Source organism: Microchirus variegatus (genome assembly GCF_963457635.1).
Source record: "Microchirus variegatus genome assembly, chromosome: 17".
In the NCBI taxonomy this organism is placed as follows: domain Eukaryota; kingdom Metazoa; phylum Chordata; class Actinopteri; order Pleuronectiformes; family Soleidae; genus Microchirus; species Microchirus variegatus.
In genome coordinates this window covers 20,499,187-20,521,102 of record NC_139818.1, presented here as the reverse complement: position 1 = coordinate 20,521,102, position 21,916 = coordinate 20,499,187, and the positions used below count along the sequence as shown (strand labels likewise).

At 43.2% G+C, this 21,916-nt stretch overlaps 1 protein-coding gene across 1 annotated transcript in view; it reads right to left on the bottom strand.

Moving 5' to 3' along the window:
* The window catches only part of shisa9a (shisa family member 9a), a gene marked incomplete at both ends in the record, with an annotated part of 43,370 nt that extends 23,213 nt beyond the window's left edge, over nt 1–20,157 (bottom strand). The window contains 2 exons of the mRNA XM_083903629.1: nt 18,835–18,941; nt 19,643–20,157. Of these exons, the coding sequence (XP_083759755.1) occupies nt 18,835–18,941; nt 19,643–20,157 (622 nt within the window). The remainder of the gene's footprint in view (nt 1–18,834; nt 18,942–19,642) is intronic.
* Nucleotides 20,158–21,916: the final 1,759 nt, after the last annotated feature.

The window sequence follows — 21,916 nt, the reverse complement described above, 5'->3', positions numbered from 1 at the left end:
CACTCCCCCCCCCCGCCAGTTTTAGATTTATGAGTCAGCAGCAGTGGAACTCCTGCTCAATCAGCTGAGGGCAACACGCTGTTGTACAGGGAGATAAATAAAAAAAAAGAGAGACACAGACATAGACAGACAGATAGGGAAGGAGGGAGGCGGTGGGAGATGGTGATGATAATGATGTGTGTCTCCGCGGGGGTCTTACACCTCTGACAACATGTCAGAGATGCTGACCCAGATACCGCAGCAGAACAGCAGAGAGACAGGCGGGACACTGCTCTCCAACAGCTGCTTGTCAAAGCCTGTCAGGTAGTTATTGTTCTTATGATGACAGAGGTAAAAAAAAAAAAAAAAAAACAAGTTTTAAACTGGTGGAATGTACTGTGATAGTAAGTTAAAAATAAACTTTACAATGAATTAAGAGTGTGATATAAACTACAGTCGGTATCCTTGAATGGGAGCACAGAGGGCACCCCATCGATTTTCACATTTCACTTCACTTGTCACGAGGAGCTGCTCGGTGAGAAGAGTTGTGTAATCTACGGCTCTGGAGGGAGCCGTCCAAGGTTTGAAACATTAACCCTGATGTCATTTTTTTTTCTTTCACCTTGGCTAAGGCATAAAAGTTTAAAACTTTCATCTTAAAAGCCTGTGTCCCGAACTTGACGCATAAAGCCTTGAAAAAAACAACGCTCAGCACCTTAAGTGCCAAAAATGTCCAAATTAAACTCACTACATGTTTAAAATTGATGTTTTAAAGGAAAATGATCACTTAATGTTATACTATAGTACATTTTCAGCTGTTAAAACTGTTTCTATGACTATGTTAAAACGCATACAGAGGCTTTAAGAATGCAATATAGTGTCTTATATCCTTTTTCTCCATCTGATAAAAAAAGAAGACATTTTAATGTTCACCAACTTTATAAACACACATACAAAAATACTCAAAGTTTAAAAAATTGGATCGAATTTGCAAAATTTGGAAATCCGTCACAGTTCGAAGTTCGTTTGGCTTGTTTTTATGAACCAAAAGAAAAGAAAAACAGTCTATTATGTGACTTCTGCACAATTATTGCTACTTTATATCACTACCAACGCCACTCATCAACACATTAGAAGATAAAAAAACGCATTTTGTGACGCCTGAATACGTGACCTACAAACACACACTCCAGGATGTCCATATAAGGTTTACCATGGGTGCGCTAAGGGTTAAAATATCACAAAAAAACAAAAACCTTTAGGCAAATGCAATATTCATCAACAGCTGCAGGATGAAACATGTACTAAAGTAATTAAAAAAGTTAAATACAAGCAGTAAACTTCATGATGTTCACACAGCATCAGAACAAACTAATCAATCCATATATATATATATATATATATACTCCCATTAACATGCTTCTGTTTATTTGGTCATGAAAGAGGAAAAAGTCAGTGCTTCTAGGGGTTCATTGTGTCTGAGCTTCAGTGCAAATAACCTCCTTTTATTGACTTTCTAGTGTTGGCTAGAAGAACAACGGCGAGATATCATGATGCTTTATCATCATCTACAGGCGTAATTTGTTCTCTTTGCTTCCTCCGCAGCAACAACATTTTAGACCCCTTTTTCTAAAAGAAAAAAAAACCCACAAGCAAACACAACAACAGGAGGAACGGGAGTCAACGCGAGGCAGCCTTAAAGCCTTGCATCCTGCATCTCACCCCATCTGTGACGTCCATAATCTGCCTCATGCCCGCTCTCTTCGCTTTCGCTAAAAGTTATGGTTTTGCCTTCTGTTTGTTCTCTCGGAGGATTTATGTGACTTGAAGTTTGCCATGGCTGTGATCTGTGTTATTGTGGGCTCCTTAACTGAGCTGTGGAAGTCAATTTTTTAGTTCAATTTGAATGAGATTGGACCTTTTCTGCATGGAGTTTGCATGTTCTCCACGTGGGTTTTCTCCATCTCACAATCCAAAAACATGCAGGGGTTAATAAGACACTTTAACCCTTTAAGGTATGCACCAAGAAAAAAGCAAAAGCATTTTTTTATTATTTTATTTACGTGAGATTAGACCCTACGGTATTTCAGATACAGGCCTCTACCAAACGGTTGCGACGTCTGTTCATAATAAACCTGGTTTGCATAATCCATAAAGCGCAAACATTCAGAACAAGTCACATTAAGTGTTAGTGAGTTCAGCTTGATGCATTTTTCAACGAGATATAGTGACTTAAAGTGTGGTCGACCAAATGGGTCAAGTTGCCTCAGCTGGGAATGGCATGTGGAGGATAAAGCGGTAGACGATGGATGGATGTGATTGGTAGCTTTGGTGTTTGCCTCATTAGGTGAGACATGGTCCACATTGACAGGCTTGTTTCTTCTGCTCTCTCTGCGTAGTTGCCATATGCCCGTCTGATATCAGCACACGGTGTCAACAGCACGCTCTTCTTATCCATGTTTATTTTATCTACCTGTTCATTTGTCTCCTCCGCACCTCCTTTCAAAGCATCCTCAGTATCTATCCGTCTGTCTCTCTTTGTTCCATCCACAAAAGACGACCGCTCTGACGTCCCAATATTAGTGATATCAACTAAATGCGGCGCTTATTGACTGGGGTCACGCTGCAGAAGAACCTTGACTGCAGTAGAGCACGACATCCATAGCGAGAGAAAAAGGACAGCGCGGAGATGGAGAGCGAGAGAGAGAAAAGTAGGTTAGTGAAGAAGAGAGTGGCTGCCGCGCTCCTTTCGTAAGCAGGAGAGCACGAGCGCTGGCAGGGAGCAAAGTGTACAGTTTGTGAGCGTGCGTCATTGTGCGCCGTGTAAAGTCTACTGTGTGACTGATGCCTACGTGTCGCCGCGTCGCTGTGAAAGAGACGGGAGCGACTGGAAGCGTTCCACAAAAGAACGGCAGAAACGCTTAGACGCTTCTTTTTTTTTGGCGCATTTTCCCTCGAACACCTTTGTTTTTGCATGTGCTTTGGCTCTCGCGCCGTACTCTGTTGAAAAAGATCTGTTGAATGTTTGCTTTGATAGCGTTCATGCGATGGTCCGTGCAAGGCAATGGGTCCTGCAGAGTGGCAATGTAACGTGTCGGCTCTTCTGCAGAGCTCTGTGTCTTGGCAACAGCGAGTGTGAGGCAGACAAAGATGCCTCCCCCTTTTTCTTTTTTTGCCCGACAAACGCTGCAGAGAGCAAGCAAGACTTCTGTGCGACAGCATGGGGTTAAGAAGTGGGTCAGTAGGAAATCCCCATATGGATGCCCCCCCCCCCCCCTCCCATCATCACCATATTATCCTGCTGGGGCATCGCCTGCACTGCCAGGAGCCCTCCGAACTTACCCAGAGCCCTGAGTGAGAAGCACAGAGGGGGCAAAACAGTCGGCCACATTTTATACTGAGCCACAAATTTAGTTGGAATAATCTCAGCCTTCGACACAGATTGTGCATTCTACAAGTTATATGTCCTGTGACGGAGTGTGTGTGTGTGCCTGGTATTCCTTATGTTGTGGGGACCTAAATCTGTTCACACAGTCACAATATGAAAAATCAACCAATGTTAACTAGGTGAAGAAGTTAGGGTTAGGTTAAAGTTAGGATTAGGCCAGTAGCAACTATGGTTATGGTTAGATTAAGTCTCCAGGAAATGAATGTAAGCCCTCAGAAGTCATGGAAACCAGTGTGTGTGTGTGTGTGTGTGTGTGTGTGAGAGAGGGAGTGTGTGCGGAAGGCATCACTTGGTGTTAGTCAGTAAAATTGAATCACTGGCTGCTGCAGTTGAACGTTGGGAAAAGGGCAAATGAATAATCTTAATGGTTCTGAGAGTGGCACAGTTGTCGGAGAGTCTGCTACTATGTTCACGGCGGTCGCTGCCGGCGATGTTTGATAGAAAAAGTAAACATTTCTTCACGTTTAGTTTTGTAGTAGTTAATGTAGTGATTTTTTTTTCAAGCTAAAATGGTCAACAATAGGGATTCTGATGATCCAGCAAATATACCATTATTTATTATAAGACAGTGCACACCTTTACACTTCATTACGCCCTTACCAATAGTCTAGCACAGGGCTAACATATAGAAATAGAAAACCCTTTTACAATGAAGCAGCATTGCAATAGAATATCTTTAGATTTTGGATCTGAAGTTATTTGGGCACGTCAGTTTAGACAAAGAATAGGCCAACTTTCTACATCTTCCAGAATCCTTATACAGACAAATATGCTCTTGAAAACAACGTAGTGTAGTGTAGTGTTCTTAAGCAACGCTCCAGTCTTCACATTCCATCATAAATAGGTGAAGTGTCTGCAGACCTACAAGGGTTTTCTCCAAGAAAATGTACTGTATTCTTCTCAAGTTGGCAAATCCCCATTTAGACAAAAACGAGTCACTCCATATTCAGACTAAGACGATTCTTGACAAACTGAAACACACACAGACATCTATATCTATATAAATTGTTCTCTGACTCGACCTAACCCTATATCTTTGTATTTCTATATTTCAACTACCCAAGCACACACACACACAGAGAAGCACTCCTGCACCAGGCTCATATTCATGTCTTCCCAAATGAACTAAAATGGTTAATTATGAGACTCATCACTGTTAGCACCTGTTAGGTAATTAATGCCAATCACTGCCTTCTGGGGAGGAAAATTATCCCCCATAAAAACGTGGTTTTCCCTAACATCACTCCTAACATCGTCTCCTCTGCTGTCTCCTAGCCTCTGACGGTGTCTGGGATGAGTGAGGGCGTGGCCGCGGGAGAAACCTGAGATATCAGTGGGCAAACGCAGTCGGAGAAATGGATTAATAATTTAGGACTGAGCTAATGCTCGCATAGTCGAGGCGCTTCTGAGTCAGCCAGTGCTGCATTTCCACAACTTTATTTTGACAGTCAAAGCAATCAAACTGTATGAAATTAAAAGAAGACTAGTGCAAATGTAATCAGAACGGTATAACGCCAACTGTTTCCCACCAGACAAGCAGATATATATAGAGATGAGGCAACTGAGGGATATTTCAGCACGTGTTCTGATTTTCCTCTCGTGATATTGACAACATGGCTGGCAGGTTTGTTGGACGCGCACTGTGAACATGTGTCTCTCTGCAGATAATGACGATAATCTCCTTTCCAAACAAGGGCTTGCATGAAAGCAGCATTATGCAACTGCTGGCAAACAGATAGGCTATTAAAGGTGCTGTATTTCAGCATCAATAATCCATTTGGACAAACAAAATGCACACATCGCCACATAGACTGTTCAGCAGAAGCAGACAAAAACATCTTCTTTTCCAAGGCTTTGTAACTAGCTATCAAACTCAATTTTAGCTCCATGCACAGTTAAGAAAATGCCTGTAGCTGATGCTTTAGTGTTTCCAGCTGACGTGTTTCAAAACTAATCTTGTAAAAGAAGTCTTAAATAATAAATCACATCATATTAAATCTTAATCTTAACAGTCTCCTTTAAGATGACAGGGGGCCCCCAAGTGTAAATTATTAGCTTAGGCCCGACAATACACAGGACTGGCTTTAAGCTAGTTAGAAGTAGTTGTGAATAGAGCCCTTAAAGCTGTATTTCCATCATTGTATAGTTTGTTTTGGTACAGTATAGTACAGTTTGGAATTGTAAAGCTGTAAAACTCAGATTTGTGGTCAACTAAGAACACTTTTCTGTGGCCCAATCAGCTAACTGTCTTGGGGCTAGCTTAACCGGGGTCGTACCTATGTTCCCCGGGTCCTATGTTCCCCGTTTTCCCAAAAAAGGTCCTATGTTCCCCACTTTGTATGTGACAGGGGAACATAGGACCCTTTTTTAGGGTTAGGGTTAGAGAAAGGGTCATGTTGCCCGGTCACATACAAAGCGTGGAACATAGGACCCGGGGAACATAGATACGGTCCCGCTTAACCTGTACTGTATTGTAATGTACTCTAGTACCCCAAGCGAAGGTTATGGGAAAATGGAACTGTTGGGGATCAGTTATTTGGTTCCTATTCCTAATGTAAGCGCAAAAAAATACGTACCAAACCGAACTGTTCCACTCAGTGGAAACATGGCTTAAATGCAACGTGTAACCCCACATGCTAATGTGCCATAGTTAGCTAATGACTTTGAAAGGGGGTCGTACCTATGTTACGATTGGGGGAACATAGGATTTTTTTTTTTTTTTAAAGGGTCATATGTTCCCCATTTTGTATGTGACAGGGGAACATGGGACCCTTTTTCAAAGAAAGGGGAACATAGGTACCTTTGAAAGTACCTTCAAAGGGGGCCGTATTTGTTTAGTGTAATACACTGCAATAGAGTTTCAGCTTTCATTGTAAATATAAAAGTTTTAATACATTCACAACACCGACTCGTGTTTGTTGAGGACGCACAAAAAGACGCCGTCTTCCATAATGCATTAGCTATTGTCGTACGTAGCTAATCAACTTTCTAAATCAGACAGAGCTCCAGAGACCGATCCGCTGAGCTAAACTTTTCACCAACAAAAACAAAGAGTAAAGTAGAACCCGAAGAAGTGTCTGAGTTGCATTATAATTTCAGAAGACGGCAAGAAATGGATATCGCTGGTTTGGAGGAGGCAGACGCACATAAATCCTGTTTGTTGTGAGGAGAATCCAATGAATTATACATCACATGTGCCCTCACACACATACAAACACATCCATACATGTTTTTATGGATATTGGAGCTATAGAAGCTTAAGTTGGAGACTAGATATGTGCATTTTTATTAGGACTTCAAGCAAAAGGATTTGTATTTGATTAAACCTCTTGGTCGACTTGGTCTTGGCTATGTATAAAAAAACATTAGGACTGCTGCCATGAATTCTTAAGATTCTGAAGACGTCCAAGACCACTTTATTTGGAGATAAACAAGAAAGCGAGCAAACCAAATATGTCCACAATAACCTCTAATTTAAATTTTAATATATGTACCTACTGCTTTAAGGAAACAGTTTACCTCATTATCTACATATATATCGGTGTTGTGTAGTATGGAAATCAGGAAGCAGCATATGGCGATTGCTTGTTGACAGATGGGTTAAACGTTCATTTTCTCTTTCTTTTTTTAAGTTTTTTTTTGCCACCTGGTTGCTGCTCCGTGCTCCCAAAATCCATCCATTCATTTGGTTATTAACGTCTACTCAAATAAGACCAAGAGAGTAATAAATCGCGAATAACAAACCTACAGAAATGATGAAGTGTTATACTGCATGTGACAGATGTTGACAGGCATGTTTGCACCAGTTCTGTCTTCTCTCTCTCTCTCTCTCTCTCTCTGTGCCACATTTAAATTCTCTGTGAATCCATGAACTAACCCTCTCGTTGTCTACCGGCAACAAGAAATCAATGACCCACATCTTTTACTTGCTCCGTGCAAGACGGATGCATCCGTCCGCGCTCGCGTCGATGCCCCGTGTGCGCGGCATGTGACAAACTCAATTCTAAAGCGGCCGTCGGACTTTGTAGAAATAGCAGCTTGTGATCAATTTGCGACGAAACTGAATGCCAAAGCACTTTAAGTTCTGTTGCCACAACAGTGGAATGCTGTCATTGTGTCCATGAAGGTGCACATCAGGGAGCGTTTTCGGCGGCCCCCGTTTCTTCCTGAAGAGGTTTGAAATACCTTGCGTCTCACGTCTCGGTAAAGATTTCCTCTCTCCGTCTATTTGTCAAACGCGCTCAGGCTTCCCTTTGTCGGTTCCACAATCTTTATTTTCTCATCTAGTTGCACTTGTTCCTGCTGCTTTATTTCCCCCCTCAGCCTTGACACGTACAACTGTTCTACACCAGGCCTCGTATCGCAGAATTAGGGGCTTGGGTGTTGAGGCTTTTCAGAATCCATTTCCCAAGATTCCTGAGGGGGGACTGATTCAGTCAATGCCTGCTGGTTAGGCTGACAGTGACATCTGAAGGTAGCTCTCCCTCTGGATGTCTGTCACGTTAGCTTGTCTAGAATTCCTATTCCTCTGCTGTGCAACTGCCATAGGAAAATAAAAACCCTTTCTAGTATCATTGGCAGTGGTTAAAGAACTCTACGTGCTACGTCGTACAGAGTTGTAAGATTGCAATCTGCGACGGAGAAACTTGAAGGAAGTATTAAAACGCCCATGCAGGCTTTTCTACTCACCATAATGGAGCAAAATAAAAGTTGAATGTGTCATCACATGCACAGCGCACTATATTAAACATCACTGGACAACCACCTTAATAAGTGAGCGCTCTGATTTTCCAATAAGGTAAACGCCTGTTGGGATTATAAAGCTTATTAAGTTGCTTTGTGGGCAGACAAAGTGCCACGCTGCTGCCTGTGAACAGATGAGACGATGTGAAATGGTAAATTTGCATATAGAGGTAAAGCATGGTAAGGGTAAGAAAACAATGCAAATGTCCATATTAGTTACACAGATTTGAAAAGATTGCTTTGGAAGTTGACAATGCAGGTAAATATAGTGTATTTATAGTGTTGGGTTGATGATATGCATGGAGTTTCTGCGTTAAAATATCCTCTAAAGTGGAACATCATTTACAAAATCGACATCACGTGCTATTGAAGAAGACCCGAAACAGGCGAATGAGATCATTAACTCTATTAACGGACTGTTTCGTACGTCGCCTTTAAATGGCTTCGTCCTAAATTGCCAATGTGAAGCCACACATCCGCTGGTTCTGCAAATATTTCAAAATAAAAGCCATGTTGGGTCTTTTTTAAATTGTTTTGACTGAGAGAGAATCCTCATGGCTGAAAGTTCATATGATATTATTGCTGAGCTCGGGTATGGCTAGCTTTATATTTAATCAGAGTCTAATCTCTCATTTAACTCATAGTGTTGCTAATTCAATCTCTCTCCACCCAACAATTATCAATGGATCTGAGGGAAGACGATAGGTGAACCTCTGACTGATAAAGTAAAGTATTCAGTCAATTCTCCTTGATCTGCAAGGCAGAGGATGACATAAATAAAGACATCATCTGACCTTTCCTGACAGCAACGCTCCAAACGGAAACCTCCCAGTCCAAATCCTTTGAGAACAGAGATTTGTTGTTCCGTTATAGACTCTAGTCTGCAAAATATATGCGATGTGCCAATCTTAAACACATTTGTCCATGCCTTTTCAGCCTGTTGCATGTGTATTATGGACATTTCTGATACTCCGGAGGGAAATGGTGAGAATCTCATCTCGGCAAACAAAAACAACACGAGGAGGGGAAAGGAGACGGGATCGTGTTACAAGCTCCTGCCATAAGAGACGAGAAATGCCAAGAGAAACTGCAACAGTGGCCAGAGAAGCTGAGATGAATCGAGAGCAGGGCTCTGCGACAATCAGAGGGGCAAAGAAACACAACTCCTCTGTTTCTGTAAGGCAGTCCAGGGTGGTAATTCGCAGGCAGGCAGTTTCGGCACAAGATCTGTCGTCGGAGCAAGAGCCCAGCACTCGTGACGCATTTTGCCCGGCCACATGTCCCATATTCATGGGCCAGCGCTCAGTCAGACGGGTGGTGGGAGCAGGGGCCATGAGTTGGTGTGTTGTTTGTGTGTGTGTGTGTGTGTGTGTGTGTGTGTCCATATGTATGTATGAGGGCAGGAAGAGCGAGAGTGGCAGGATGGTTGCCAATGTATCCCCATGTCCTCAGGGCAGGGTGGTGAGTGAGCCAGGTCATACTGAAGCCTGCAGGCAAGAGGAGGCGCTCTCCAAAAACCACAATCCTGGTTCTGGTGATGTGTGTGTATGTGTGTGTGTGGTGAAGAATGACATAGATGGCACATGGGGAAGGGCATCAGGTTCACAATTGAGCCCCCAGCATGAGCTTTCCCCCCACCGCCTGTGACATAACATCGCTGGTGGCATCAATCAGCCAGCCAAGCAAATCTGCTACCTGCCCCCAGGCCGAGTGTGGGAGCACAAGCCTGGAACAGACAATACAGTATGTGTGTGTATGTGCAATCTGTACACACAAGGGTGCATTTGGTGTCCGTATGCGTGTGTCTCCGTGCATGATTGTGTGTGGTGAAGGAAGAGAAAGTTGAAAAAGGAGCTTTCCAAACTTCAGGGACAGAGGAAGTGATCTGGTGCTTTGGACACTCAAAACCCAAAACAGATTTAAATTTAAGATTCTGGACAAACCCAGAAGTGAATGGCAAGTACATTTCACCCCCCACAAATGTTACTTCTTCTGCCCCACTAGGCCAACTTAACTTTGAGGGTCGTGGGGGAAGCTGGAGCCAGTCCCAGCTAACAGTGGGTGAGCGGTAGAGCTGAGGTTTGCCAGCTTATCACAGGGCCAACATATAGAGACCATAACAAGCATTAATGCTCACATTCACACCTACGGTCAATTTATTCTCCCATTAGTCTAAATCTAGTCTGCATGGTTTTTGGACTGAGGGAAGAAGACATGTGCCATGGCAGTAATCATTACCAATGACCGATGTCAGTAAAGACTACGTGAATTTTCTTGAGTAAAATGGTCCTGAACAAATACCCCAGGTAAGATTAATCCCGTGCGAATAGACCGGCAGTAAATATGTGCGTAAATATTCCGAATTGGCCGTTAAAATTACAGAAGTCCTGTGGTAAAATGACATGACTCCACCTCCCCGTGTAAGAATAATCCTGTCCGAAATTTGCGCTTTTATGTGCTCGTCTTGCATCTGCAACCAAAACCCTGTCAAGCAATACTATCAGACCTGACAGATGGAGCATTTGTGTGCATGCAATGGTCCTGCATGGGCGGGCGGGCACTTATCCCATCACACTGCTGAACTACCGTGTTTTTTTGAGCAGTAAAAGTCACATCTGAAGCTTTCTCTGGGTAATTCTTTGTCATTTCTGTAGTGCTGGGCACATTAGCGCGTTTCTATGACGACTGACTGGAAAAAGACCTCGTTTACGTGACTCGTAGTCTCTAAAAAACGCAGTTTTTCGTGCCAAAGCACCAGAGTCCAAGCACCATTTACCAGTTAGCAGTTATTTTCCGTTAGCTTCTTTAGCTTTATTAAACGAAAAGAGCAGCACTCCAAATAACCAGCGTAACAGTGTACTGCGTATGTGTGCCAACAGCATTAAAACGGTTTGAAGGCATATTTAAAAGATATGCACTGCAGTTTAAAGGGTTCGATTTTATGTTGCTGCAGTCTTTAACTTGTGCTCATCATGTCTTACAGTCGACTCTGTGTGAGGAAACAATAGTGTATAGTGTTAATAATCAAAATATCAGTCGTGATATACTAAGACTTCTATACTAACAATGGCATGAAGTGACAAGAACATATACAGTATGCTGCTGTGATTGTTGGCATTATTAGCGTTCCTTCTCCCCATTATTGTGTGACAATAGCTGCAGATTACTGATGGTTTCACACAGCACAACACAGCTACTGTACATGCACTTATTATAAGGCGCATAATAAGACATAAAGCATCACTCTGTCTGTTATTGTCAAACGGATCATAGCCGCTCCTCCTTTGCAAACATAGACACAAACGCGGGAGCATCTTTGAAAACTTATTAAGAGTTCCCTTATTTAAATGTTAATTTGTCATCGCGCGAAAACCCATTTGACAAAATATTAATCCTAATTTCTGCAAAAAAAAAGGGCTCGAGTCATTAATTTAAACAGTCGATTAAGGGGAGTCAGCGTAGCAGTTAATTAGAAAGCAGTGGTGATAACCACCTGTTCAAACATACAGATGGGAAATCTGTCTGCTGATACCACGACTGCCTGTGAGTGCAGTATCACGGCGCGATGCAGTGTCAATGAGGGAGTTAAATCGATGTCATCAGGTTTTGAATCAAGTCCACTGCAGTTTTTATTTTCCTTTTCTTACACAACATGGAAGTGAGCGTCGACTACTTGGACAACTTCGGTAAAATCACACACACACACACGCACACAGAAAGAGACGTTCAGTAATTACCTGTCAAATGCAAGAAGTGACTTCCTGGGAGTAAAAGACCTGATTAATATTCGTAAAGTGGGGGGGGGGGGTTGGGGTTAGTGCTGCTGAGCTGATTAGAAGTTAAGATATTCACCGTCCCTCGTTGCATCTTTCCGCACCACAATGACAAGATGGGAAATTACACGCTGAAAGATGTCAAACACTGAGGACAGAGAAGGACGGGCGGCGTGCATCACACACAACTCTTTGAGGACACCATTTAATTTCTTTAATTGCCCCCCCCCCCCTCTCCCTTGAATGAGTGCCTGTTCAAATTTACACTGCTCAATAACAGGAGTGTGACAGCTCAGGGTCGTCCTGTTGCTTAATTAGGATTCCGGATCGTGGACTAATGGGTGAAAATAATAACTTACTGTGAGCGTTTCCATTTGTCCTACGTTCTAAATCTTATTAGCCCTTCACCGTCGTCGACAGCTTCAGACGCACGGTTTTCTCGGGCTTTAATGACGCCTGTGCCAGGTTAGGCAATCATCATGGACTACATACATACTGATTCATTTTCATTAAAAAACAGTAACCATGTACTAGGTTCTTACTAACATATACAAGTAGCATACTCGCCCTTTATTAGTAATCATAAAGCATGTATTAACACCTTATTCTACCTCTATTACGACATGAATTAATATTTTTCCTACATAATGTGCTAATACGTGCTTAATATTTACTAATAAAGGGTTAGTATGCTACTTATATGCATGTTAGTAAGCACCTAGTTAATGGTGAATATGTATTCCCTAATCTAAAGTGTTAAACAATTAATCTGTTCCAAATATGCCCATATTCAAATTTTAATAACTTAATTTTGGTATAGGCAGGCACAATTGGAGACATTCGGATGATATTCCTGATCGGGTTTTAACTTCTGCAGCTCAGTTGAAAGACTTACTTTCAGTTTTGGTTTCACCTAAATCATCGTCTGTCTCATTAGCTCTGGGTCCACAAAATTGGACTTCATAAGAGCTTAATTGGACACTAAATGTGAGCGTGAGAGTGAATGGTTGTTTTTCCTCTATGTCTTGGCCTTCCAATGAACTGGGGACCTATCCAGTGTGTGCTCAACTTAAATACGTATGTATTTTTTTGTTGTTTTTTATGTTGCTTTAGGATCGTTTATACTCATTAATCACCTTGTGGCCTTTCAGACTTATCTTGTGACCCCTTGGGAATGGAGGCCGAAACTCCTACGTCGTATAGAAACCATAGGTTTTTGCTTATTTAAATGAGGAGTTTGCACTTCTTGTTCTTGTTGTTTTATTGACATTTGCACTTGCACGAAATAAGCCGAGCGTTTGGCTCGACGGGTATGTCGGCTGGGATTGGCACCAGCGGCCCCCGCCGCGACCCTCATGTGGAGGATAAAGCGGATGTTGACAGTGGATGGATCCCTGTGACCTCAGCACATATCTTGCGAAGCTTGATCGCGATAGTCTTTGCATGACTTTCGAGTCTTTTTTAATGATGCACCAGGATTTTTGTACAATATGCAGCATTAGTTCTGTGGAAAAGGTCCAAGAAAATTAGAACAAACACTGAAATATCTGTAAATGTTAATCAAATTGGGACCTTGTGATTCAGAATCCAGCCCTTTTCACAATTGTTTCTTGTTAGCTATACTCGCTGAAACAAAGGAGACAATCAACTTAAGCGTAATAGTATGAATGCAGATCTCTTTACGCTGATCTTTTTTCTACAGCTGTAGTTCCAGTAGTTCTAAAAACGCATTCTTAAGTGTTAATCAAAATACAGATGAATATAAGAACATGTAGGCTTCTCTTGAATGAAAGCACCACAGTTTTCACCACAAGTCTAACCAGAGATAACCAGAGAGATGATGCGGAGGCAATAACATGAACACGACTGACCCATCCCAGAGACTAATGAAGTCTCCGGGATGCAGAGGGGGCTCACATTTAGATAATTAGGCAGAAAGAAGGTGCAGGAATGAGAGTCTGGAGAGAAGACTGAGGGGGGGGGGGGGGGGGGGGGGGGCGGTGCAGATTGTTCTGAGAGTCTGAGGCTGAGGGAGGAATTACAGTCTCTAAGTCAACTGTACTGTAAATGTAGAAGCTTCAATGTCTTCTTTAGGGACCTGGCTCTTTGTATTTGATGTCCATAAGAAGGTGCGATAGAAGTTTTAGGCATCGAAATTGGACAAGACTAAAATGCTCAAGTTGGATTTTCTTTCGAGCTTCACACCTGAGCCTCGGGCGTCGTTACGCTCAAGCCCTTGGAACATCTGGTCAACTGTTTCGCGGCGCCCAGGTGTGACGGCGCCTGCTGCCCCCCCCTGCATTTAGTGACTCCGCTCAGCTGCTTGGACCCTTCAGGACAATGACAGAATGTGTTTGAGGACAGCCTAATCCAGGGTGACATAATAGAGAGTTTTTGTTTTTAAGTGTTTGTATGAACAGCTCTATAAACAAGTTCCTGGAGTGTCTGAGTCACTGTGTGTGTGTGTTTGTGTGAAGCTTTGGTTTCAAACATATCAAATTAAAACCAACCTCAGTGGCTTGGATCAAAGGAAAAAGCAGCTGTAAATAAGGTGGGAGCCTTTTCCTGTCGCTCCAGCAGGCTACGAGAGAGAAAGACAAGGTTGGGGGAAAGGGAACTTTAACTCCACCGTTTTTTTTTGTTTTTTTTTCTTCCTCTGCCTGTTTGAACACAAGGACAGATGCTGAGCTTCAAACGGAGCCGGAGCTGGAGTGACGCCTCGCAGATAACTACCCTCCACAGCCCTTCTCTCTCTCTCTCTTTGCCTGTTTCTACAACTCAGAGGTTCACTATAGCTGCTGCTGCTGCAGCTTCTTCTTCTCTTCGCCGCTCTGACACCGTGCAATCAGACGGGACACGCTGAAGGCTCAAATGGCAGCTGGGAAGACAAGGTCACACTCGCCTATACTCTTTAACGAAGGGAATGCACAGCTCCTGTTGACAGGCCTGTGTCGTGCACAGACCTGAAGTTGCGTGATGCACACACACACACACACACACACACACACACACACACAGCTCTTTGCAGACAGTGTCTGTGCAATCTCTGAAGCAATTACCGATTAAAATTTCATCCTTCCCATCTCAGAATGTTTAGCAAAAGGTTAGAACTGCTCGGGAGGTAATTAAGCCTCCGAGCGGCAAACTGAATGTTGGATAGTGATCATTGTGCATGTGTGTGTGTGTGTGTAAGTGTGCACTTATAGCTGTGTGTGTATGTGTGTTTTGTCTCGATGACTGTTGCCCCATCTAAAGCGCTCAAGTGTGATACCCAAAATAACAATTACAGAACTTAAAAAGTACAACATTGTAGCACTGGATGCAATAATTTGCATGTTTAAATTAAATCTCATGTCTAATTTCATCATCTTATGATACAGTAAGAGTAGAAACAATGAGATCGGCTGCTTCAAAGTGCTAAAAGGACGTTGAAAGTCCCCGTGAATGACTTTTCCATCACAGATAAGACGTATAACAGACAGAGCTCCATACTTCAGAGCTTCAATAACGCTTATTAGATGAAATATCATGAGTTCAACCATAGAATCGAAAGCCTAAATATTGTTTTGTCATTCCTCAGTGATCCGATCAAGGCCAGATAAATGGTCAAGATCAGGTCTGAATGATCTAAATCAGATGCAAATCACTGAAACCACATTCAGAGATGGTTTGAGGACGCATTTTGTCCACGTTCCTGAAAAAACAATCCATTACCAGGATGGATTAGAGACTGTAATTTAGGCTTTTCTAATGATAAAAAACTTTTTTTTCATTCCACATGGGGCACATGTTTCTAACTCCTCTGCTCCGTTTCAGTACAACAGAATCATCAGATCATACCATTACAGCTTAAACGGTGGGTTTAGAAAACACAAAACTGGAGGGACTAAGACTCCTTATGTTCATCATTAAGATTATTTTCAGGCTTTTTAATGACTTCATACACGTATGGGCTCACTCTACACTTGGTTCTGCACTTGTGCTGAGAAATAAGCAAAATAAAAATGATAAAATTGACGCGGCGGCGGTGGTGGTCATCATCCGTGATTCCTCTGCTGACAGATAGATAACAGGCTGTGACTGACAGTCACACGAGGCCCAGAGGAATTTTCTCCTCCTACACTGGCAGCAGAGATCTGCCAGACCTGATTCATTGATGCCAATAATAGGGCAATCTGGCCATAAGCTATAATCAATACGTAGTTTGTACTAAAAAAAGCACACATGCACACGTGGTCCTTCAAACCCGAAACGTATCTTTACATCGCAATTACCACTCTTCTAATTCCTCCTCCTCTGTCCTTTGCACTCAGAGCGTTGCTCTTCTTAATGGAAAGTCGTCTTTGCCCTTTTCAGTCTATTTATCCGTCGTTAATCACTTAAAACAAGAATAACATCGCCTCGGCCAGAGAATCCATATCTAAGCACACACCCCCCCCCCCCCCCCCCCAATGATCCTCCCGAGATAAATCGGCCCCGTACACCAATCAGGTGGCTGTCAAGGAGGATCCCACCAGATCATGGAGGTTAATAACATTCCACATGATTACCCACAGGCCCGAGGGTGAGAGGGTTCAGAGGAGCACGTTCCACCATTTGCAATAACGATAATCTCCGTTTCCACAGTGGTGTCCTATTGGCCGCTGAGGTGATAGGCCAGCCCACGATCTCATCTCTCCCGCAGTGAAGAGTTTCCATCTCTTTTAATTTTAGACCGCCTCATCTCGAAAAACTTGGCTTTTGACGCATGTTAACCTTCACCCCTGTCCATGAGGTGTGCACTCGTGATGTTCGAAGGCGTCTGTGGGCGTCGCGCTTCACGCCGAGTAGGGCTTATGTCACGTCGTTGTTAGTCGAGGGAGCGCTGCTTTAGGATTACACGTTTGTTTCAGGCTCACCAACAGAGGTAGCTACACTCTTGGAAATAAAAGTGCTAAGTAGAACCATATAAGGTTATTCAGCCTGTCCTCATAGAACCCTTTTTGGCTCCAGGTAGAACCTTTTTATAAAGGTTCCACCAAGAACCCTTTTAAAACCCTTTATTCAGGAAAAGGGTTTTAAAGGGTTCTCTGGATCAAAATGGTTCTTACTGGAACCATCAGTGTTACCAAGAACCCTTGAAAAACCCTTGTAGAAAAAACCTCAGCCCTTGTAGAAGGAACCCTTATTTCTGAGAGTGATACACAAACAATGGGGGGAAAAAAATCAGCTTGTGATTTGGGTCAGAAGCATTTATCATTTTATTGTAGAATTCACTTGTGGAACTTTTATGGGTACATCTTTGTAATTTTAATCATTCTCCTTCCGTCTCCCTTTGCCTGATGGTTGCTTCTTGACATAAAACGAATAGCTTCCTGTCCACCGGGCGACTCTAAACGCAGTTTTTACCGAGAGTAACGTGAAGCTGAATCAGGCTTGATCAGCACCGTGTGAGTTCATTTAAAGGTTTATTCTGCAGAAGTTACACAAAACAGTGTCAGTTTCAAAAGTAAATATAGGGTAGGAGATCTTTAGCTTAGTTAATGCATTGTCACAGAAATGATAAATTGTCAGTCACCTGTGGAACGGACAGGCCTGTAAAAACCCCATACCTCTTTGTGTACTCATCGTATGATAACGCCAGATTATAGGCTAGCTCGCTAAAAATCCAACGAGACCCGAGACAGTCGCAGCAACGTTATGGTGTCATCAACAGGTATTGGCCTTAAGCAAAAGACATTTTTGGGGGGGGGGAAGCGAGAGCCAAGAAATTATGACATGGTGTCGCTGTTTCTCCTGGACAGGTAGGCTAACTTTGTGTCTCCGTGATCTTTTGAGATTGTTTGTTGTTTTTCCGTATTCCAAGTATCCAAAAAAGTTACCGTCACGCTCTTCGTGAACAAGCATTGTGCGTTCCTGTGCTCTGGAGGCGGAGTTTCGGAGGGAAGTCTGAAGAAAGGGGGTTGGGCTTTTGAATCCCAGGATCTCCGACCTTACCTTTAATAGTACGCATGAAAAAAAAACAGGTCTAACCGTCTCTATTTTTGGAATGAAATAATCTCAGGGTCCCATTTTGCTTTGACGCAAGAACGACGTGGACTGGGGAAGCAACTTTTAAGGGAATCTGGCTGCTGTGTGTGTGTGTGTGTGTTTGTTTGTGTGTGTGTGGTTGTGTGCATTCATCTGTTTCATCTTTAGTGTTAAAAACACAAAGACGCTCGGTACTGTAGCAGCCCACGGGACACAACAAAAATAGATGGCATTCATACGCTTTGTATACTATCCCCCTCCCAGATCTGCCTTCACACACACACACACACACACACACACACACACACACACACACACACACACACACACACACACACACACACACACACACACACACACACACACACACACACACACACACACACACACACACACACACACTCCCTCTTTCTCTCTCGCATCATATCATGTGGGCATGAGCAAAAAATAAAACAGTGAATAACAGCTGGATTTGAAAGGCAACAGGAAGACGGGCAGATATTCTTTCTTTTTCATTTTTCCAACGCGTTGAAAAAAAATCCATGAAATGGATGAATATCTGGCCGATGCAAGATAAAGAAAAAAACAACAACATCCAAACACTGTCATTTGCAACAAAGGGAAAAAGCCTGCGGGGATGTGTTTTTCCTCCACAGCTCTAAGGACCCAACCATCATCCAGATTTAACTTGTGCTGAGTTTAGCTGAGATGATTGATCTAATCCCAATCTCTCAAGTTGGTTTTAAAAAGATGCTTTTTCTTTTTTTTTTTAGCTGACACTCACACTCACACTCACACACCTCTCCCATGTGCTGCTTCAAGTTACACACACAACAACAACAAAAAACACTCCCCGAGCATAAAGAAGAGAAAGACGCTCACGGAGGTTTGTGGTCCTGGTGACACAGTGCTGCGAATGCATCCCCAGGGCCTCCTCCCCGCGATACTGCTCACCTGGACACCCGCCCTGCAGCACGCTGGCAACGGCCCTGTCAGAGAGAGGAGAGGATGGATGAGGTGTGCAGACATTAGTAACTGTACATGACATGGTTCATTTAATTATCCATTGATGCACATCGTTCCATGAAGTGTAAAAGAATGTGATTCCCTAATGAATGAATGAATGAACGGGGGGGAGGAGAAATAAAACGTTGCTTTCATTTGTCCTGATTTCTTTTTTCGCCCTGCAGTCGCTGCACATGACACAGTGAAGGTGTATAAACAGCCTTTTCACCGATCTCACATCACAATGGTGAGAGAAGAACGAGTATCTCACATAAAGGTGTATTTATTGGGTACAATGGTTTGGTCTGGAGTGGACAAAGCATGCAGCAGTCTCATCCCTCTTCATTAAGAGTCTGCACACAAGATATATGACATAAGTTGTGCTGGTGGTTGCCCAGAAACCACAGCCCTGGGCAGAGGAGCTGTAATATTTCCTAATGCGTTTATAGCGTTTATGCATCATCATACTGTGTCATTAAAACTGTTTTCTTCTTTTTCCTCCTCCTTACACAGTTTTATGGACATTCAAACACAGACGGATGAGGTAAGTGATGAAGACACGCTGCGAGTGCGTATAAGCTACTACTGCAATCTCCGTGTAAACAAGCGCACACAGTGAAGAAGAGGAGGAGAGAGTTGGACGATGATGATGATGAAGAGGAGAAGGGGGGGGGGGTGCGCTCACCTGTACATGTTCTCTCTCTGGGGTCTGTGCGCCTTTTCCAGCCCTAATTTGGTGAAAATCCCCACGAGAGCCATGATGGCCACTACTCCACATATGATGTAAACAATTAAGTTGGTCTTGTCTTTGGTGCTGTCGTGCGCCTTGTTCTTCTTGTTGTACGGCGTCTGGCCGGTCTTCATCCACAATGGCGTGTCATAATTTTTACAGGTGCTCTGGTCCAGGCGCGAGTGCTTGTAGGAGCAGCAGAAGCGGAAGCCACAGGTGCCGCAGCAGTAGAGGAAATTGCTCGTCTTGCAGACGAACGGCGGGTCCCACTGGCCCATGACGTCGAAGTAACCCCGACATTTGTCCTCCGTGTGCGGGGTCTCCTCGGACACGCTCTCCTCCTCCCTGGAGCCGTTGGAGGTGGCGATCATGACGAATCCTCCGAGCATCCCCGGCTCGCCGTCGGCCTTGCACACCAGAGCCATAAGTTTGAGCAACAAGAAGCCGAGAAGAAAGTATTTCCCTCGCATTGTGTTTTCTCCTCCTTTCAACTTCACGCGGAAACGAAAAGACTTGGGGAGAGGGGGAGAGGCGCGCGGTCATGATACGCTGAAAAGTCCAGAAACATACATCCAAGTAGCACCGTCATCCGCGCCGACGAGAAGCTTGACTTAACATATCGCCATCACCCAAAAATAAAAAAAAAAAGGGAGGGAAATAAAGTCAAAGTAGAATCAAATGAATCTCAGTGGAGTGGATTTATTATCATCTAAGCGACTGATATCCAGCTGCGCACCTACGTGTCTCTCCACAAGCGTGCGGTTGTCTCGGATTTCGCGTTTTCAGCAGTGCACCACCACGTATCCATCGGTGCGCTCTTACGCACAGGAGTAGGCAGAGACACAAGCCACACCGAGGATGAGAGCGCAGTGAACGAATAGAAGAACTGAGAGTGGGAGAGCCTGAAGGAGAGGAGGGACACACAGCGAGAGAGAGAGAGGGGGATAGGAAGAGAGAGAGAGAGAGAGAGAGAGCATGTAGTGAATATACTATGAGAAAATCCCCGGAATATTATTCTGTTTTGCCATCAAGGAAATGCGTGGGCTGTTGTCCACTTTACGCCAATCTGATTTATAATATAATCACAAAATATGATTAAAAAAATGTTTGTGTTTTTATATAAAGATGCAGTTAGTGTTCAGTGACATGGTTAAACTTCTTATGAAGAAAATGAAATAACACAGTAAAAACACTTTCAAACGCTGATGGATGACGGATACATGAGCTCTGTCCGTGGTGCTGAAAATCTCCAGTCTCTGTCCATGGTACCGACCTTTGTGGGACCATGACAACCACACAGTGGACAACAGGACTAAAATGTACTTATTTAAATGGAATGCAAAATAATTTGGACAAAAAGTTGATTATAATGCAGATTAATTCTGCAGAATAACCATTCAATGATGATGGATGAGAGAAAGAGTGAGTATAACACAGGTATGTTGTAGGGGCCAAATTGCCTGTGGCCCCAAACTGAGAGGGGCCCCCAAAGAGCAACTGTTTACTTTACAGCATTGACAAAACCCTCAATAATAGGTCTTTTTTGTCTCATGTTTTCCGATCAGCATTTGGACCATGAAGCACATGCTTCAGGTGGTCAAAAAAGACAGGAAACCTTAGAGAATGGGGGGGAATGAGACAGATTTTGTTGAATGTAGAGCCCCTACAGTCATAGACATTGGGAGCAGGCACTACCTGACTCTTGATCCTATATATTAAGGAATTAAAGCATGGTATTTGCCTGACTTTCATGTTCATTCATTGGAGTTACACTGTCCTCCAGGACTGACTCATGGTCTGCTGTCAGACTATGAGTTTGTCCTGTAGTGTTATGACTTTTTTTTGTGATATCCAAGTAATCATGCTCTGACCTGCGTAGTACAATGAGTCAGAACCCCAGTGACTGCCTCACTGTGACATACTTCATACACTTCTTCACACCCTTATAAACTCCTTCACATGAGAACCAAGAGGTGGTCCACATGTCTGGTCATGCATACCTGTGTGTTGCAACAGCTAATAAGATTTTTTATTTTTCACCAGCTCACCACAGTGGGAAAAAAAACTAATCTGTGCTGTGCCAAAGAGATCAGTTTTAATGTGGAGGTTGCTACAGGAATACAGTTGAATAAAGTTGATTTTGCACAATAGGGGACCTTTAAGACAAGCCATAATCTGTGATAAACAGTGGAACAAACTAGTTCTAATATTAGCATTGAAATGTAAATA